The sequence below is a fragment of the Rhincodon typus genome, chromosome 1 (assembly GCF_021869965.1).
Source record: "Rhincodon typus isolate 14 chromosome 1, sRhiTyp1.1, whole genome shotgun sequence".
Classification (NCBI taxonomy): Eukaryota; Metazoa; Chordata; class Chondrichthyes; order Orectolobiformes; family Rhincodontidae; genus Rhincodon; species Rhincodon typus.
The window spans coordinates 128,663,259-128,682,730 of NC_063332.1; the positions used below are offsets into that span (position 1 = coordinate 128,663,259).

Sequence of the window (19,472 nt, forward strand, 5' to 3'; positions counted from 1 at the left end):
CTAATGTATCTTCATGAGATAGCAAGTATCAATTTAGCAAATTACCTCCAATGCATTCACATTGTTCTTAAATAAGGAGACAAAAACTGCACACCGTATCTGAGATATGGTCTCACCAATGCCCTGTATAACTGAAGCATAACCTCCTTACTTTCTGTTCAACTCCTCTCATAATAATGGATTGTATCCCATCGGCTTCTTGATTACGTGCTGTACCTGAATGCTAACTGTATGTAACTCATGTACTCTAACACCCAAATCGCTCTGCACTTCAGAATGCTGCAATTATCCTCTGTTTGAATAACACTCTGCTTTTTTTATTCTTCCTGCCAAAGTGATCAACATCAAATTTTCCCTCGCTATACTTCAGCTGCTAGATGTCTACCCCCAAATTCAACCTCTTTATCCCCAATGCATGTACTCCTTAAAGTTGTCCAATAAATAGGTTAAACATGATTTCCTTTCACAAAATCATACAGAAACTTCCCAATCATCTTTAATTTTGCTAAGTATGCAACTATAATCTCTTTAATAATCAATTTTAACATCTTTCCCACAATAGACTGTCAGGTAGTCATGGTGAGCGGGATAGCAGATGAGCGGGATGTCAGGTAAATAATGACTGCTTAGGGTGGGGGAGCGACAGATCTGTTGCATGGATGGGTGTAGCTCAGTGAATGTTCTGAAGGGTACAGCTATTGGGTAAAATATGTAGGGTTGGTGGTCAAGCCCAGGGTCCATCAGGGGTTCACTTTAATAGTTACCCTGGAGTTTACAATCCTCTGAATTTCCCTGGGTAACTATTAAGCTTAACCAATTTGGAAGCCTTCTGATGTTTTGACTTCAATGAATTCTTTTGGAGGGTTCCAGGTGCAGGGGAACTGTCCATTGGAAGTCTCAATTTCTTTGCTAATTCCCATGGAGTCAGCTGTGTCAAGGATTCCACATGGTCCTGATGTGCAACTGCAGTCTACGATGCTCGATAACTGTCTAGCCATATGCACCACTACATTTTATTATTCGCGTATATAGATTAGCATTATAAGCAACAACACATTTGAGACTAGGTTATAGTCCAATAGGTTTATTGGCTATCACAAGCTTTCGGAGCGCTGCTCCTTCATCAACAGCAGCACTCGTACAGGTTGTGATTTCAAATAAACCTGTTGGACTGTAACCTGATGTCATGTAACTTCTGACTTTGTCCACGACAGTCCAACACTACACCTCCACATCACATTTGAGATCTGCACACATGATTTTAGTTAGTGATTGCCATGTGTTCATTTCCACAGTTGTAAACATTGGAGCTTTAACTTGTTCTATTTTAACTACTATCTGATACTGAAGTATCAATGGGTTGACTAACAGTAGACATTTCATCCAATATTATAAACAACTAGAACTAAGCTCTAGAGTGCCGTGTGAAGCAAAGATGCAGATGTCCAACCTTTATAGGAAGTAACTGAATCAAAGTTACCTGTTGAATGTGCAAATGTTCAAATTTAATGCTCAAACGTTCAAGTTGCACCTGAAATGGAGGGGGACCAATATCCTGCCAGGACGATTTTGCTAGAGCTACTCATGGGAGTTTAAACTAGTCTGCAGTGGGGGTGGGACCCTAAGCAGTAGTGAGACAATATAGAGGGTCGAGGCTGGTACAGAAGTTAAAGATGGCAAGTTAAATAAACAAGGCAGGGAAGAGCACAGCAGGGAATGAGGGAAGACTGATGAATTATTTCGACACAAGGGGCCTGACAGGCAAGGCAGATGAACACAGGGCACGGATGAGAATGCGGGACTGGGGCGTCATAGCTTTTTCAGTAACATGGCTGAAGGAGGGAAAGATTGGGCAGCTCAATGTTCTCGGATACAGACGCTATAGCAAGAACAGAAGGGGAGGCAAGAGAGGAGGGTGTGTGGCATTTTGATTGGGGAAAGCATCACAGCTGTACTCAGAGGGGATATTCCTGAGGGATCTATATGGGTGAAACTAAGAAATAAGAAAGAGGTGATCATTTTGTTCAGATTGTACGAAAGCCCCACCCCCCACTACCCTCTCCCCAACTCCCTCACTAGTCAGTGGGAAATGGAGAAGCAAATTTGTAGGGAGATGACAGATAGCTTTAATAATAGTACAGTTGTAACAGTACAGGATTTTAGCTTTCCAAACATAGATGAGAATGCTATAGTGTTAAGGTCTTGGATGGGGCAGAATTTATTAAGGGTGTTCAAGAAAACTTTCTCAATTAATATGTGGATGTTTCTACTACAGAAGGGGTAAAACTTGACTTCCTCTTGGGAAATATGGCAGGACAACTCACTGAGGTGTTAGTGGGGGAGCACTTTGGGACCAGTAACCATAATTCTATTAGTTTTAAAATAGTTATGGTAAAGGATTGGCCTGGACCACAAGTTAAAGTTCTAAACTGGGGCAAGACCAATTTTGATGGTGTGTGGCAGGAACTTTCAAAAGATGATTGGAGTAGGCTGTTCGCAGATGATGGGATGTCTGGCAAGTAGGAGGCTTTCAAAAGCGAGATCATGCGAGTTCAGGGCCAGCATGTTCCTGTTGGTGTGAAGGGCGAGGCTGGTAGATGTAGGGAACACTGAATCACTGAATATTGAGGATACGAAAAAGGAGGCTTATGTCAGGTATTGACAGCTAGGATCAAGTAATTCCCTTGAATATGATAGGGGTGTAGGAGTACACTTAAGAGGGAAATCAGGAGGCCAAAAAGGGGATATGAGATAGCTTTGGCAGATAGAGTAAAGAAGAACCCAAAGAGATTCTACAAGTATATTAAGGGCAAAAGAGTAACTAGGGAAGGGAATAGGGTCCCTTAAAGATCAATGAGGCCATCTATGTGTGGAACCACAGGAGATGGGTGAGATTCTAAACAAACATTTCACATCAGTATTTACAATGGAGAAAGACATGGAAGCTAGGGAACTCGGGGAAATAAATAATGATGTTTTGAAAAGAGTCCTCGTTACAGAAGAGGTGGTGCTGGAGGTCTTAAAATGGTTAAAGGTAGATAAATTCCCAGGACCAGATCAAGTGTGTCCCAGGACATTGTCTGAAGCTAGGGAAGAAATTGCAGGGCACCTAGCAGAGATATTAGTATCATCAACTGCCATGGGTGAGGTGCTGAAGAGTGGCTAATGTTGTGCTATTATTTAAGAAAGGCTGCAAGGAAAAGCCAGTGAACAACAGACCAGTGAGCCTGACATCAGTGGTGGGTAAGTTGTTGGACGGGATTGTGAAAGATAGGATTTACATGCAGTGAGGTGGTCACACTGCAGATAAAGACTGAACAGGCAGAAATGCAAATGCTCCACAGTGAGACTACCTGCCTCATTGTGTTGGGGACCCAGGTTCGATTCCTTGGGCAACTGTCTGTGTGAAGTTTGCACATTCTCCTTGTGTCTGCATGGGTTTCCTCCCACAGTCTAAAAATGCGCAGGTTAGGTGGATTGGTAATGGGAAATGCAGAATTACAGGAATGGATCTGGGTGGAATGGTCTTTGGAGGCTTGGTGTGGACTTGATGGGCTGAATGGCCTGCTTCCACACTGTAGGGATTCTATGATCCTACGAATTCTGTCAGGGACTTTATTTCACTCTAAACATTCCTGCTGCCATGCAAAGTCCTTGTTTTAAGTTTTCAGAAACCTTAGTTTAAGTCTTGAATTTTTTACGTTACTTTGTTATATTATATTGGCCTCTATTTTCTTACTTAAATCTAACTATAGCTACTTATTTAAAGAAATAGGCTTTTCTAATTTACAACAATTAATAAATGAAATCATGGAATCTGGAATCTCAAACCTTGTCTATTTTAAATGGAAAAAAAGCATGTGCAGGCAGATGGGATTAGTTTAGAATGACCAAAGGCCTTCTCTTGTGCTGTTCTGTTCTATAGTACTGGTCCCTAGCCAGTATACGTAGATTTAGCAGTTTCATGATCGCTCAGAGCAGTTCAGACGCCACTGATTCTCCACAGAGGGTGCTGCACTCAGACCCTGGATAAGTAGAAAGTCCTAGCTGACAACCCCATGGAAAATCTATAGATAGTTGTACACAGAATGAATGGCAAAATCCATTCCTTCTTCCAACTGAGGAAAAACACCTAACCATTAAACAAACCAAGGTTCAGGACACTGGGAATTTAATTATTTTTTTCCTTAACATATGAACATATTTGTCCGTTTCAGGCTAGAGTATAGCAATATATGTCAGGGCCGTAAAGAAATGAAGCATTTTGTCAAGATTTAGATTGTTAATGACTCCTTTAGTTTACTCATGTTAGAATTATGACTTAAGTTTTGGGATAGTGCCTTTATCCAATAATGAAGGGGGGTCATGTGCCCTGTTCTGATGGGCAGATATTAAAGGGGACATTTTACCAGGAAGAAAATGCACTGTCTTAATGTTTGAAGCTAATGGCACCAGTCTGTGTATTAACAAATGGACAGGCTGAGAGTCTCCAGACACAGAAAAGTGTTGCGAATGTCAGGTTGTTAACCATTGCGCTTTGAACTGTCTATTTAGCTCCCAGAAGAAAGACAGATGGATGCTCACAAATTGTGAATCAACATTGCTACCTGGATACAAAATCCATGTCTTCACATTATCATGAAAACAGACTTTGAGAGGGGAAAGGCTTCGAAGATACCCTGGCTCCTGAACAAGAGTCAAATAGAATCAAAACATTGATTTTGTCCACAAGTGTCTCTTTCTCTTTCAACTGTTACTGCAAGGTTGCTACTTTGGTTTTTATTCAAAATTTCCAGAAGGTGCAGTGCACAACATCTCAAAACCAATAAGACCGGGACTGAGGTTGTGCTGGATTTTGGATACCGGTGGATTTTTAGTCGGGCAGTTTGGATCACAGGCAATTCAGGAGAAGCTGGGTCGTTGGGATCAAAGCTCGTTTGGAACATGAGATAGACTGATGTGTGAAGCAGATACATAGTTTCGAATAACACTGTGCATCACCTAGATGTATTGCCTAGTTAAGTTCCTTTTTGAAAGAAATCAATTATAATGTCCCATGCGCTAATTCTAAGTGTCCAGTTTTCAGACTGTCAAATTGAGTTGGGGCCTGTTTTTGTGTTTTTATTTTAGCATTTCTAGTCTATTTATTAAGGTAAATGTATTACAATGTGAATTCTTGTCGAGCCATCTACTCAGCTATCAACTCTAAGTCCAAAATCATTTTTACAAGTTAGTTCCTACAAGGGTCATAACAGCAGCAATAATATGAGCAATTTAAAAACAAATCTATTTACACCCAGAAGCATATAATAACCTTTCTCAACAGTTGCTGTAATGACTATTGCCAGCTTTGAAATTCAACTGAAAAATGAATTAAAATTAAACCATAAATGATCAATCTTAAAATTATGCAGCAGGAGGGGGGCTAACTTTAGAAAGCTGAGAAGGTCCAGAAGGAAATGAATCAAGAAATAGGCAAAATTCATGGTAAAAAATGGGGGATCTTTAAACAGAAAATTAGTCAAGTACAGAATAGACACTTTGCCACAAGGGGGGAAAAAGGAAACGCATCCAAAAATGCCTTAACATATAGAGGTTAAAATAATGAAGCAGCTTATGACAAATTCAAGGCTTACTATGTAGTAGAGTCGGGTTGAACACTAAATGCATAAAAGAACTAAAACTGGGAATAACTGAAGGACGAGCAGGAGGTTATTGTATACATTGGAACGAACGACAGAAGAGACAAGGATGAGATTCTGAGGAGAGAATGTAGGAAGTTAAGCAGGAATTTAAAAAGGAGTTCTTCGAGGGTAGTAATATCTGGATTACTCCCAATGCCACAAGCTAGTGAAGGTAGAAATAGGAGGAAAAAGCAGATGGATGCATGGCTGATGAGCTGGTGCGGGGGAGAAGGATTCACATTTTTGGATCATTGGAATCTCTTCTGGTGTAGAAGTGACCTGTACAAGGGGGACGGATTGCACCTGAATTGGAAGGGGACCAATATACTGGTGGGAAGATTTGCTAGTGCTACTCGGGAGGATATAAACAGGTGGTGGGGGGGTGGCGGCGCAATGAGATAGTGAAGGGATACAGCAGTCTGAAACTGATACAGTTGGGAAAAGGCACAAGTCAAACACATCAGGGAAGGCAGGAACAAAGCAAGGAACGAGGTAGGACTGAAAAATTACACTGCATTTATTTCAATGCAAAAGCCTAACAGGTAAGGCAGATGAACTTAGGGCATAGTTGGGGACATGGGACTGGGACATCATAGCAATTAGAGAGACGTGCCTCAGGAATGGACAAGACTGGCAGCTTAATGTTCCAGGGTTTACATGCTAAAGGAAGGACAGAAAGGCAAGGAAGAGAGGAGGGGGAGTGATGTTTTTGATTAAGGATAACATGATGGTTGTACTTAGGGAGGATATTCCTGGGAAGTTATTTGGGTGGAACTGAGAAATAAGAAAGGGATGATCACCTTGTTGGGATTGTATTATAGAGCTCCCAGCAGTCAGCAGGAAATTGAAAAACAAATTTGTGAGGAGGTCTCAGCTATCTGTGAGAATAGTAGTGTAGTTATGGTAGGGGATTTTACTTTTCCAACCATAGACTGGGACTGTCACAATGTTAAGGGCTTGGATGGAGAGTAATTTGTTAAGTGTGTACAAGAAAATTTTCTGATTTAGTATGTGAATGTACCTACTGGAGAAGGTGCAAAACTTGACCTAGTCTTGGGAAGTAAGGTTGGGCAGGTGACTGAGGTGTCACTGGGGGAGCACTTTCGGGCCAGTGACTATAATTCTTTTATTTTCAAAATAGTGATGGAAAAGGACAGACCAGATCTAAAAGTTAAAGTTCTAAACTGGAAGAAGGCCAATTTTGATGGTATTAGGCAAGAACTTTCAAAAGGTGATTGGGGTGGATGTTTGTAGGTCAAGGGACAGCTGGAAAAGGGGAAGCATTCAAAAATGAGATCACGAGAGTCCAGAGACAGTATGTTCCTGTTAGGATGAAGGGCAAGGCGGGATGACTACAGAAATTGAAGTTTTGGTGAAGAATACGAAGGAAGCATATGTCAGGTATAGACAGCAGGGATCGAGCGAATCCATAGGAGGGTATAAAAGCAGAAGGAGTATACTTAAGAGGGAAATCAGGAGGGCAAAAAGGAGACATGAAACAGCTTTAGAAAATAGGGTTAAGGAGAATCCAAAGGGATTCTACAAACACATTAAGGAAAAACAGTAACGAAGGAGAGATCATCAAGGCCGCCTATGTATGGAACTACAGGAGATGGGGAAGATACTAAACGATACTAAACTATTTTACATCAGTGTTTACTGTGGAGAAGGATATGGAAGCTAGAGAATATGGGGAAATAAATAGTGATATCTTGAAAAATGTCCATATTACAGAGGAGGTGGTGCTGAATGTCTTAACACTCATAAAGGGTGATAAATCCCTGGAACTTGATCAGGTGTACTAGAACTCTGTGGAAAGCTAGGGAATTGATTGCTGGGCCCTTTGCTGAGATATTTGTATCACCGATATACATGAGTGAGGTGCTGGAAGACTGGAGGTTGCTTAATGTTGTGCCACTATTTAAGAAAGGTGGTAAAGAAAAGCCAGGGAACTGTAGACCGGTGAGAGTGACCTCTATGGTAGGCACGTTTTTGGCATGTATTTGGAAAGGCAAAGACTGATTAGTGATAGTCAACACAGCTTTGTGTGTGGCAAATCTCACTAACTTGGTGGAGTTTTTTTAAAGTAGTGATGAAGCGGATTGATGAGGGCAGAGCGGTGGATATGATCTATATGGACTTCAGTAAGGCATTTGACTGGTTTGCAAGGTTAGATCACATGGAATACAGTGAAAACTAACTATTTACTAACTATTAAGAGAGATACAGAACTGGCTCAAAGGTAGAAGACAGGAAGTGGTGGTGGAGGGTTGCTTTTCAGACTGGAGGCCCATGACCAGCGGTGTGCCACAAAGGTCGGTGCTGAGTCCACTGCTTTTTGTCATTTATATAGATGGTTTGGATACGAACATAGAAGGAATGGTTAGTACGTTTGCCGATGACACTAAAATTGGAGGTGTAGTGAACAGCAAAGGTAGTTACCTCAGAGTACAACGGGATCTGGATGGGATGGGCCCATAGGCCGAGGAGCGGCAGATGGAGTTTAATTTAGAAAGATTTAAAAGGGATCTAAGGGGCATCTTTTTCATGGAGAGGATGGTGCATGTATGGAATGAGCTGCCAGAGGAAGTGGTAGAGGCTGGTTCAATTATAACACTTTAAAGGCATCTGGATGGGTATATGAATAGGAAAGGTTTAGAGGGATATGGGCCAAATGCGAGCAAATGAGATTAGATTTATATAGGATATCAGGTTGGCATGGAGAAGTTGGACTGAAGGGTCTGTTTCCATGCTTTGTATCTCTATGACTCTAACTGGCCAAAGTGAATGGGCAAATTAGTTAAAGGAAAGACCAAGAGAGATGCAGTGGCAGGCATTTAAGGGAATATTAAGAATATACTCATTGGAATATATCTTCTTTAAGAAAGATTCCAAGGATGGGCCCACAGTCCGTGGTTAAGTAGAAATGTTAAAGATACTATCGGACTTAAAGAAAAAGCATATAATTGTGCAAAGACAGGTGCCAGCCAGAAGATTGGAAGAGTGAAAGCCAGCCAGAAGTATAAAAACAGACAGAAGTGTTTCTATAAACATTTAAATAATAAGAGTTAATGTGAGCATTGATCTTGCAGAAAGTCAGGCAAGTGAATTAACAACGGAAACATAAAGAAATGGTACATGATTTGAACAAGTATTTTGCATCAGGTCTTCACTAAAAAGAGCAATGATAAATCAGGAAATGGAAGGTAGGGAGTTGTTCGGGAAAACCACTATCACCAGAGAAATGGCAGTGAGTAAACTGTTAAGAGCTGGGGACTGACAAGTGCCCGTGTCCTGATGGATTTCATCGTAGGATCTGAAAAGAAGCATTTAGTGGGATAGTTGTTACACTGGTTTTAACTTTTTTAAAAATACTCCCTTGATTCTGTAAAAGGCTGCCTTGGGAGGTAGTGGAAATAGATAGCATTGATTATTGCAAATACAAATTAGACAGCTTTTTTTCAGAAAGTAACACTCTACAACATAGTATGTGAGCAATTTGATACATGACACGTTCTAAGTGTACTGTGGCATGAGATGGTGAACACTTGACAGTTAATTTTAAAAGCTAGAAAATTCATCTTTACAATAGAATAACACATTGTATGTTGCATTGTACAATATCCCCTAAAACAGCATAATGCTTGATGTGACATTAATGTGAGCAATACCATCTTGCTGCGATCTGAAGTACCCACCTGCTTCAAGACGACCACCATCGCCACAGTCCAAAGAAGACACATGCAATGCGCCTCAACAACTACAACCCAGTGCTCTCACCTCCATAGTCACGAAGTGTTTCAAGTGGTTAGTCATGGCCCCCATGAACTCTTGCATCCCAGCCTACCTCGATCCCTTGCAATTTGCCTAATGGTGAAACAGGTCCACAGCAGACACCATTTCCCTAGCCCTACATTCAACCCTGCAACATCTGGATAACAAGGACACTTACGTCAAGCTCTAACTCGTTGACTACAGCTCCGCCTTCAATACTATAATCCCTACCAGACTAATCTCAAAATGCCAAGACCTAGGTCTCGGCTCCGCCCTCTGCAACAGGATCCTCAGATTCCTGACCCACAGACCGCAATCAGTGAAGATAGACAACAGCACCTCCTCCAGATAATCCTCAACACTGGCGCCCTACAAGGATGCATTCTCAGCCCCCTACTGTACTCCCTGTGCAGCCGGATTTCGTACAAACACCATCTAGAATTTTGCTGATGACGCCAGCGTTGTAAGCTGGATATCAAACAATCATCAGTCAAAATACAGGAAGGAGATAGAGTGTTTGGTGTCGTGGTGCAATGATAACAATCTCTCTCTCAATGTCAGCAAAACAAAAGAAGTGATCATTGACTTTAGGAAGAAAGGACGAGGACACACTCCTATCTACATCAACGGACATGATGTGTAGAGGGTTGAAAGCATCAAGTTCCTTGGAGTGATGATAACCAACAATCTGTCCTGGACCTCCCATGTAGATGCGACAGTCAAGGTGGCACAACGCCTTTTCTTCCTCAGGAGGCTTAGCAAGTTCAGCATGTCCATAAGGACCCTCACTAATTTTTACAGTTACACCATAGAAAGCATTCTATCTGGGTGCACAATGGCTTGGTATGGCAACAGGTCTGCCCAGGACCGTAAGAAACTACACAAAAAGTTGTGTGCACAGCCCAGGCCAACACGGAAGCCAATCTCCCATCCATGGATTCCATCTTCACTTCTTGTTGCCGCGGAAAGCCTGTCAACATCATCCAAGAGCCCTCCCACCCTGATAATATTCTCTTCCAACCTCTTCCATCAGGCAGAAGATACAGAAGCTTGAACACACACCAACAGGTCCAAGAACAGCTTCTTCCCTGCTGTTATTTGACTGCTGAATGGAGGTCTCTAATTTCAAATCAAATGTTGACCCTGCTTTTGTGCACCTTCTGCAGTTGTCGTAACCTTGAATGCCTCGCTCTGTCCAAGCACCCTATGATCTGTATGTCCTAGTTTGCTCTGATCTGCCTGTACTGCTCGCAGAACAAAACTTTTCACTGTACTTAGGTGCATGTAACAACAATAAATCAAATCAAATGAGAGATAAGGAATCAATGTGAAAATATAACTTCCTGAAAGTGCTATGTTACATAGATTCCATGAGATGTATATCATGAAGACAGGCCATTGACTTAACATGTGCATATCTGCACCTAGGTGCCATTCAAGCCTCCATCCAATTTTCTCATCTAACTATCTGTGTAACACAGAAACATAGAAGGTGGGAGCATGAGTATGCCATTTCACCCCCTTGAATCTACTCTATCATTCAATACAATCATTGCTGATCATCAAGCTCAATACCCAAATCCCACCCTCCCCCATATCTCTTGATCCCTGTAGGCACAAGAGTTACATCTATTTCCTTGAAAACACAATGTTTCGGCCTCAATCACTTTCTGTGGTCATGAATTCCACAGGGTCACCACTGTCTGGGTGAAGAAATGTCTCTTCTTAGACCTAAAAGGTTTATCTCTTATCCTTAAACGATGACGGCCCGGTTCTGGACTCACCCATCACCAAGAACATCCTCCCTGCACCTAACCTGTCTAGTCCTGTTAGAATTTTATTAGTTTATATGAAATTACCCAATTCTTTGGAGCTCCACTAAATTCAATCCTAACTGACACATTCTCTCATTATCAGTCATGCCATCCCAGGAATCAATTTGGAAAACCTTTGCTGCAATCCCTCAATAGCAAGAATATCCTTCCTCAGATAAGGAGATCAAAACTGCACACAATATTGCAGGTGTGGGCTCACCATTGCCCTGTATAATTGCAGCAAGGCATCTTTGTTCCAGTACTGAAATCTTCTTGCTATGAAGGACCTCATACGGTTTGCCTTCTTTATTGCCTGTTGCACTTACATGCACACCTTCAGTGACTGATGCACAAGGACACCTGGGTTTCATTGACCATTGCCTTCTCAATTTACAATTAAATAGTAATCTGCCTGCCTATTTTTGCTACTCAAGTGGATAACCTCACATTTATCCACATTATACTGTATCTGCCATGCCTTCATCCACTCATCCTGTCCAAATCACAACGCAACATCTGTGTCTTCCTCACAGCTCACCCTTCCACCCATCTTTATGTCATCTGCAAATGTTGAGATATTACAATTAGTTCCCTCATCTAAATCATTAACATATATTGTGAATAACTCTCTAATCTTCTCGCCATCACATGCATATCTAGCCTCCCCTGAAAAGCATCTGTATTATTTGCTTTAACTACTCCCTTTTGGAATAAAGTTCCACATTCTCATTACTCTCCAAGTAAGCCATTTTTCTTCTGAATTTTGTATTTGATTTCTTAGTGACTGCTTCCCATTGATGGCCTCTAGTTTTACTGTTCTGTACAAACAGAAACACTGCTTTTGTATAAGCTATAAAAATCTCAATTTTGTAGATCTTGATCAGCTCAGTTTTAAGGAGAACACAGAACATAGAACATAGAACATTACAGCGCAGTACAGGCCCTTCGGCCCTCGATGTTGCGCCGACCTGTGAAACCAATCTGAAGCCCATCTAACCTACACTATTCCATTATTATCCATATGCTTATCCAATGACCATTTAAATGCCCTTAAAGTTGGCGAGTCTACTACTTCTGCAGGCAGGGCATTCCATGCCCTTACTACTCTGAGTAAAGAACCTACCTCTGACATCTGTCCTATATCTATCACCCCCAATTTAAAGCTATGTCCCCTCGTGCTAGCCATCACCATCCGAGGCAAAAGGCTCCCACTGTCCACCCTATCTAATCCTCTGATCATCTTGTACGTCTCTATCAAGTCACCTCTTAACCTTCTTCTCTCTAACGAAAGCAGCCTCAAGTCCCTCAGCCTTTCCTCATAAGACCTTCCCTCCATACCAGGCAACATCCTGGTAAATCTCCTCTGCACCCTTTCCAATGCTTCCACATCCTTCCTATAATGCGGTGACCAGAACTGTACGCAATACTCCAAGTGCAGCCGCACCAGAGTTTTGTACAGCTGCAACATGACCTCATGGCTCCGAAACTCAATCCCTCTACCAATAAAACCTAACACACCGCACGCCTTCTTAACAACGCTATCAACCTGGGTGGCAACTTTCAGTGATCTATGCACATGGACACCGAGATCTCTCTGCCCATCCACACTACCAAGAATCTTACCATTAGCCCAGTACTCTGCATTCCTGTTACTCCTTCCAAAGTGAATCACCTCACACTTTTCCACATTAAACTCCATTTGCCACCTCTCAGCCCAGCTCTGCAGCTTACCTATGTCCCTCTGTAACCTGCAACATCCTTCCGCACTATCCACAACTCCACCGACTTACTAACCCATCCTTCTACGCCCTCAACCAGGTCATTTATAAAAATGACAAACAGCAGTGGCCCCAAAACAGATCCTTGAGGTACACCACTCGTAACTGAACTCCAGGATGAACATTTCCCATCAACCACCACCCTCTGTCTTCTTACAGCTAGCCAATTTCTGATCCAAACCGCTAAATCACCCTCAATCCCATGCCTCCGTATTTTCTGCAATAGCCTACCATGGGGAACCTTATCAAACGCTTTACTGAAATCCAAATACACCACGTCAACCGCTTTACCCTCATCCACCTGTTTGGTCACCTTCTCGAAGAACTCAATAAGGATTGTGAGGCACGACCTACCCTTCACAAAACCGTGTTGACTATCCCTAATCAAATTATTCCTTTCTAGATGATTATAAATCCTATCTCTTATAATCCTTTCCAACACTTTATCCACAACCGAAGTAAGGCTCACTGGTCTATAATTACCAGGGTTGTCTCTACTCCCCTTCTCAAACAAGGGGACAACATTTGCTAGTCTACAGTCTTCTGGCACTATTCCTGTAGACAATGACGACATAAAGATCAAAGCCAAAGGCTCTGCAATCTCCTCTCCAGCTTCCCAGAGAATCCTAGGATAAGTCCCATCCTGCCCAGGGGACTTATCTATTTTCACACCTTCCAGAATTGCTAACACCTCCTCCTTATGAACCTCAATCCCGTCTAGTCTAATAGCCTGTATCTCAGTATTCTCCTCGACAACATTGTCTTTTTTCAGTGTGAATACTGACGAAAAATATTCATTTAGCGCCTCTCCTATCTCTTCGGACTCCACGCACAACTTCCCACTACTGTCCTTGACTGGCCCTAATCTTACTCTAGTCATTCTTTTATTCCTGACATACCTATAGAAAGCTTTAGGGTTTTCCTTGATCCTACCTGCTAAAGACTTCTCATGTCCCCTCCTGGCTCTTCTTAGCTCTCTCTTTAGGTCCTTCCTGGCTAACTTGTAACTCTCAAGCGCCCTAACTGAGCCTTCACGCCTCATCTCTACATAAGCCTCCTTCTTCCTCTTGACAAGAGATTCAACTTCTTTGGTAAACCATGGTTCCCTCGCTCGACCACTTCCTCCCTGCCTGACAGGTACATACTTCTCAAGGACACGCAGTAGCTGTTCCTTGAACAAGCTCCACATTTCAATTGTGCCCAGCCCCTGCAGTTTCCTTCTCCATCCTATGCATCCTAAATCTTGCCTAATCACCTCATAATTGCCTTTCCCCCAGCTATAACTCTTGCCCTGCGGTATATACCTATCCCTTTCCATCATTAAAGTAAACGTAACCGAATTGTGGTCACTATCACCAAAGTGCTCACCTACCTCCAAATCTAACACCTGGCCTGGTTCATTACCCAGTACCAAATCCAATGTGGCCTCGCCTCTTCTTGGCCTATCTACATACTGTGTCAGGAAACCCTCCTGCACACATTGGACAAAAACTGACCTATCTGAAGTACTTGAACTATAGCGTTTCCAGTCAATATTTGGAAAGTTAAAGTCCCCCATAACAACTACCCTGTTACTACAGGGAGGAGGAAGCGGTCCAGCCTCTTTAACCTCTCCTGATTGCTATAAACTCCCATTTCTGGTTTCACGCTTGTCATTCTTTACGTCCCAACATCTACATTTTTATGATGTGGTCACCAGACCTCTACAGAGTAGTTGAAAGTCTGATACAAACTCAGCATATATTCTCAGGGAATCAGAGAATAGTTACAGAATAGGAGGCAGCCACTCAGACTACACTGCCAATGACAGCTTTCTGCAACAGCAATTCAGTTTTGCCTACTCCTCTACCTTTCTCCAGAGCCCTAGACATTTTCTCCCTTCAGAGAAGGGACAAGTGAATCTGCTTCCATCCACTGTCTCAGGCAGTACATTCCAGATGCTGACAATTCACTCTATTTATGATTTCCCTTCTATCACATTTGGGCCTTTTAACAATTATTTAAGTTGTATGTCCTCTGGTTCTCAACCCTTCTAATGATGAGAACAATTTCTCCCTGGTTATGTGGCACAGTGATAGTGTCCCTACCTCTACGCCAGAAAGTCCAGGCTCACATCCTACCTGCCCAGAGGTGTAACATAACATGGACAAACAGATTTATTAAACTAGTTACTGTCTCTAGACTCCTTACAATTTTGACCCCTCTCAACATTCTCCAAGGAGAACAGGCACAACTTCTCCAAGGTATCCACTGAAGTACCTCATCTCTGAAATCAATCTTGTAAATATTTCCTGCAAGTTCTGAAATTGTGCCCTGCACTTCCAATTCTAGAACATTAGCAGATCAAGAAAAACTGTGGTTTTAATACTACTGTCCCAGAAACCCATTGAAAATCTTCCCCAAGTACAAAGATTCACCTCCACTCTCAGATCTGTCATTCAGCCAACTTCATATCCATGCAACTACTGTCCCTTTGCTAACAAACTTATTATGTATGATTTCCACATCAACCACATTACCTTCATCAAACCCTTCTGTTATCTCAGTTTCCTCAGACACATCTGCTCTGGTGCTGCTGACTTATCAACTGAAATGCAGCCAGATTTTCTAATGCCTGAATGTAATGCCAGTGTTTTCTTCTGTAAGGAAAGTTACTAACTTGCCTTACGACCTACATGTGACACAACTTGGAAGAATTGTGAAATATTAGACTTTAAAGGTAGCAGATGGCCAGTGGCAGATTAAATTTAATGCTGGGATATGTGAAGTGATATATATTGCTAGATCAATGAGGAATGATGTAAAGGATATAATTCTAATTCTAAAGGGGATGCAGGAATGACTTGCTGGTACATGTACTCCTGGATCTCTATACACCTAATTCCATTTCGATTTGTATTTTCTCACAAAAATGTAAATACCTCACACTGTTGTATTGAAATTCATTTGCTAATTCTATCTCCATATTCTACATTTATTTATTTAATTTGCTGCCATTCTCCTCAGTACTGATGATATCTCCCCAACTCAACTTGATTACGTCTATAAATTTAGAAATTGCATAGATTCCACAGATAAATTCTTAATGCAAATTGAGAACAGCAGTGGTCCCAGTGGAACCACTTTCTATTTCCATTCGGAACAGTTGCTATTTGCCTTTACCTTCCAATTTGACTTGCAGCTAGCTAGCTATCTGTTCTGCTACCCATTCTCCCAATTCCACACACACTGACTTTATTCATTACTTTACTATGTTCAAGTACTGCAGTTAGGAAAATCCATTAAAATGGCAAATAGATTCAGGATTTATCATTAGAAGCTTACTTGGCAAGAATGAAGTAATAATGCTGTCATAGAATATAGGTGATTACTGTAAAAAAACCTCCGAAGACACTGTCATGAATCAAGAACTTATAAGTTTCATGTTAAACTATGAAACGAGCTTCAAAAGAAAGGACACCAGAAACATGTCAAGTTTGCCTCTGGTCCTTCAAAATGTCAATATTTCTGCAATTGTGACGTTTTGCACATGCCTAACTTAGAACAAGGAAAATAAGGTTAGATTTACTTGAATCCACTAGTTAGTGAATTGAAGTGATCCAAACAAATCTACTTTGGACCCTTTGGTCTGTAACAAGTTTGTCTTTACATCAGTCTGGAATCAGACTTATCAGTTTCAGGACAGTAAATTAATCCAGGATCTGTAGTAGGAAAATAATGATGTTGTGGGGAGGCAATGGCCTAGTGGTATTATCGCTGGTCTATTAATCCAGAGACCCAGATAGTGGACCCAGGTTCGAATCCCACCATGGCAGATGGTGGAATTTGAATTCAATAAAATATCTGGAATTAAGAATCTAATGATGACTGTGAATCCATTGTCGATTGTTGGAAAAACCCATTTGGTTCACTAACGTCATTTAGGGAAGGAAACTGCCATCCTTACCTGGTCTGGCCAAGATGTGACTCCAGACCCACATCAATGTGGTTGACTCTCAATTGCCCTCTGGACAATTAGGGATGAGCAATAAATGCTAAATGCTGCCTAGCTAGTGATGCCCTCAACCCGTGAATGAATAAAGAAAAAAAAATGTTTTTAGTTTGAAGATGATCTGCTGGATAAAAATCAAGGCGAAAATTGAACAAATAGACGAGATTTTCGACAACTCTACAGCTGCTGTAATCTCTCATTTCCATGTGCTTAATTGCACATCGTTTTTGGTGACACACAGTTTGGGCAATGATACCTAAAATTACGACTGTGACAAATGCAGGCTTTTCTCAGCCAGAAATCATTATGCACACTTACTGGCAAGCATTCTAAAACTATAGATTATTGCTCGTCACCTGCGTAAATGTACACCACAGGATAAACCACTGGTGTGTGTGAGGAACACATCATCACTGAAACCATGCAGTTAAATAGGAAAAGAACATTATCATGGAAGTGTGATGTCATAAGTCTTTTTGGAAGTCAAGCTAAAATAGTTGTCACTGGAATCATAAATATACTAACTTCCACTGACTCAAAAGGTCAATAAAAGACATCATACATGTATATTGGTGAATACATTTTGTCAAAAATACAAAATCTTCTTTTAGACAATATGCTTCCCTGTAAATCTCTGACTCTCTTTCCCACTCTTTAACAAATCTCTAACCAGAGGGATATCTGGGATTCTAGCGTTAGTTAAATTTTAGTTCAATACTCTCCCCTTTTCAGATACAAATTAGCCACAGCATGGCACAAATTTTCATTTTAGTACAGAGCTTTTATTCCCTCTTCTGGTCTTTCACAGAACTGCAGCAATATGGTTCTGACTATCAAAAACATGGATGATTTAGAAGAAAAAAAGATTAATTTCAAGTAGGGCATTTAACAACTTTCTACTCATGGAATATGTCATGAAATCTCAAAAAAACAGTTTCTTTGTATTCCTCCCCACGTTACTTGTACACGTGGCTACTTGTGTAATTCTTGACCTGCAGCATGGCAGGTTATTTATCATGGAGGGAAACGCAGCAGAGATCAAAACTGCCCTCACCCAACATCAAAACTGAACCACACAGTACCAGCAAGGGTCACTGAAGCATGTTCAAGAACAGAAATGTAAATCAGTCATTGTTATTAAGGTCCCAGCAACTTTGAAGAGAAATCAGAAATGTTTGTCTTTCAAATAAGGTGTTAAACTTGAGTTTCACTGCATAGTCAAAGGCATGTAAAATGTCCTCATGTCCTTTTAAATAAGTAACAGCGTTCTGCCAACATATACCACTCAACTGACCTTCCCAACAGACTGCTTTGTTATTTAATCTCATTTGTGTTGGCACATTGTGATTATGTAGGCATACAGCAGCCAATGACAAGATTTCAGAACTATTTCAATGGTTTCCCCACCTCACTCTGCCTTGTACAAAAAAGCATGTATACATTCAGTATATATTTGATTAAAAGTATCACCCTGCCTGCTCATTAAGCTCTCGGATACTGACCGATGTCAGTTCCATCACTACTGTAATTTTTTTAAAAATCCTTTTCATCAGATAATGGTTGGCTGATGTTATAAAATATATAATTTGATAATAACCTCAGAGCTGGACTCAGAAGCTTGTGCATGCATTTCAGCTGCAGTTGCATGGGAAGCTACAGCCAGACCCGGAGCCCCACCAGCAGCAGACGTGGTGCTTTCAGACATTCCTGAAAACAAAAAAAAAAGCATTGGCCAAATGCATGATGTACTTTTAAACAACATCAACAAAGGAACATACCCAACAACCTACATTTAAAATCGAAAACCATTAAATACAAGTTGAAAAGAAAACATCTTAACTAATGCTTGCAGCAAGAGCTTGTCTAGACAACTTATGGCACCACCCACAAAATGTATACAGATCAAGTATATTTTTAGGCTAATATCTAAAGCCTGGTTGACTGAGTTTTTTAATTTATGATTTTTGAAGCTCAAATTTACTTCTCAATTTTTCAAACGTGACAACTCATATATTACCTCCCTCCCCTTCCCATCCCAAAATTCTACTGTTTACAGCCAACCATTAGCTGGAAGTGGTGACTGAATCAGCAGTGGCCAATCTTCTATCTGTTCAGTGGAAACAACACATTATTTTTAAATGAACAATTGTTTCACCACCCTCCGTAAGAAAAGCAAGTGACAACATATTCACAGCACAGTTACAAGGAATACATTAACACATAGGCAAAATACTGTGGATACTGGAATTCTGAAAAGAAAGCAGGAATTGATTGAAATATACAACAGGTCTGACAGCATCTGCTGAGATCGAAGAGGATTGATCATTTCAGGTCAATGAACTTCCATCAATTCCAGACCTGAGAATGTCCAGCATTTTACTCTCACATGGAGAAGCAGAAACAGCCATTCAGTTACCTGAGCTGGCTCTGC

General features: G+C 41.2%; 1 protein-coding gene across 5 annotated transcripts in view; it reads right to left on the minus strand.

The window, feature by feature from the left end:
- The window catches only part of arfip1 (ADP-ribosylation factor interacting protein 1 (arfaptin 1)), a 172,305-nt gene that overhangs the window by 120,820 nt on the left and 32,013 nt on the right, over nt 1-19,472 (minus strand). The window contains exon 2 of one of the 5 annotated variants that reach the window (XM_048597861.1): nt 18,639-18,748. The exons of the other annotated variants lie outside the window; for them this stretch is intronic. Within the exon in view, the coding sequence (XP_048453818.1) occupies nt 18,639-18,746 (108 nt within the window). The 5' untranslated portion in view covers nt 18,747-18,748. The remainder of the gene's footprint in view (nt 1-18,638; nt 18,749-19,472) is intronic. 5 annotated transcript variants of the gene reach the window in all.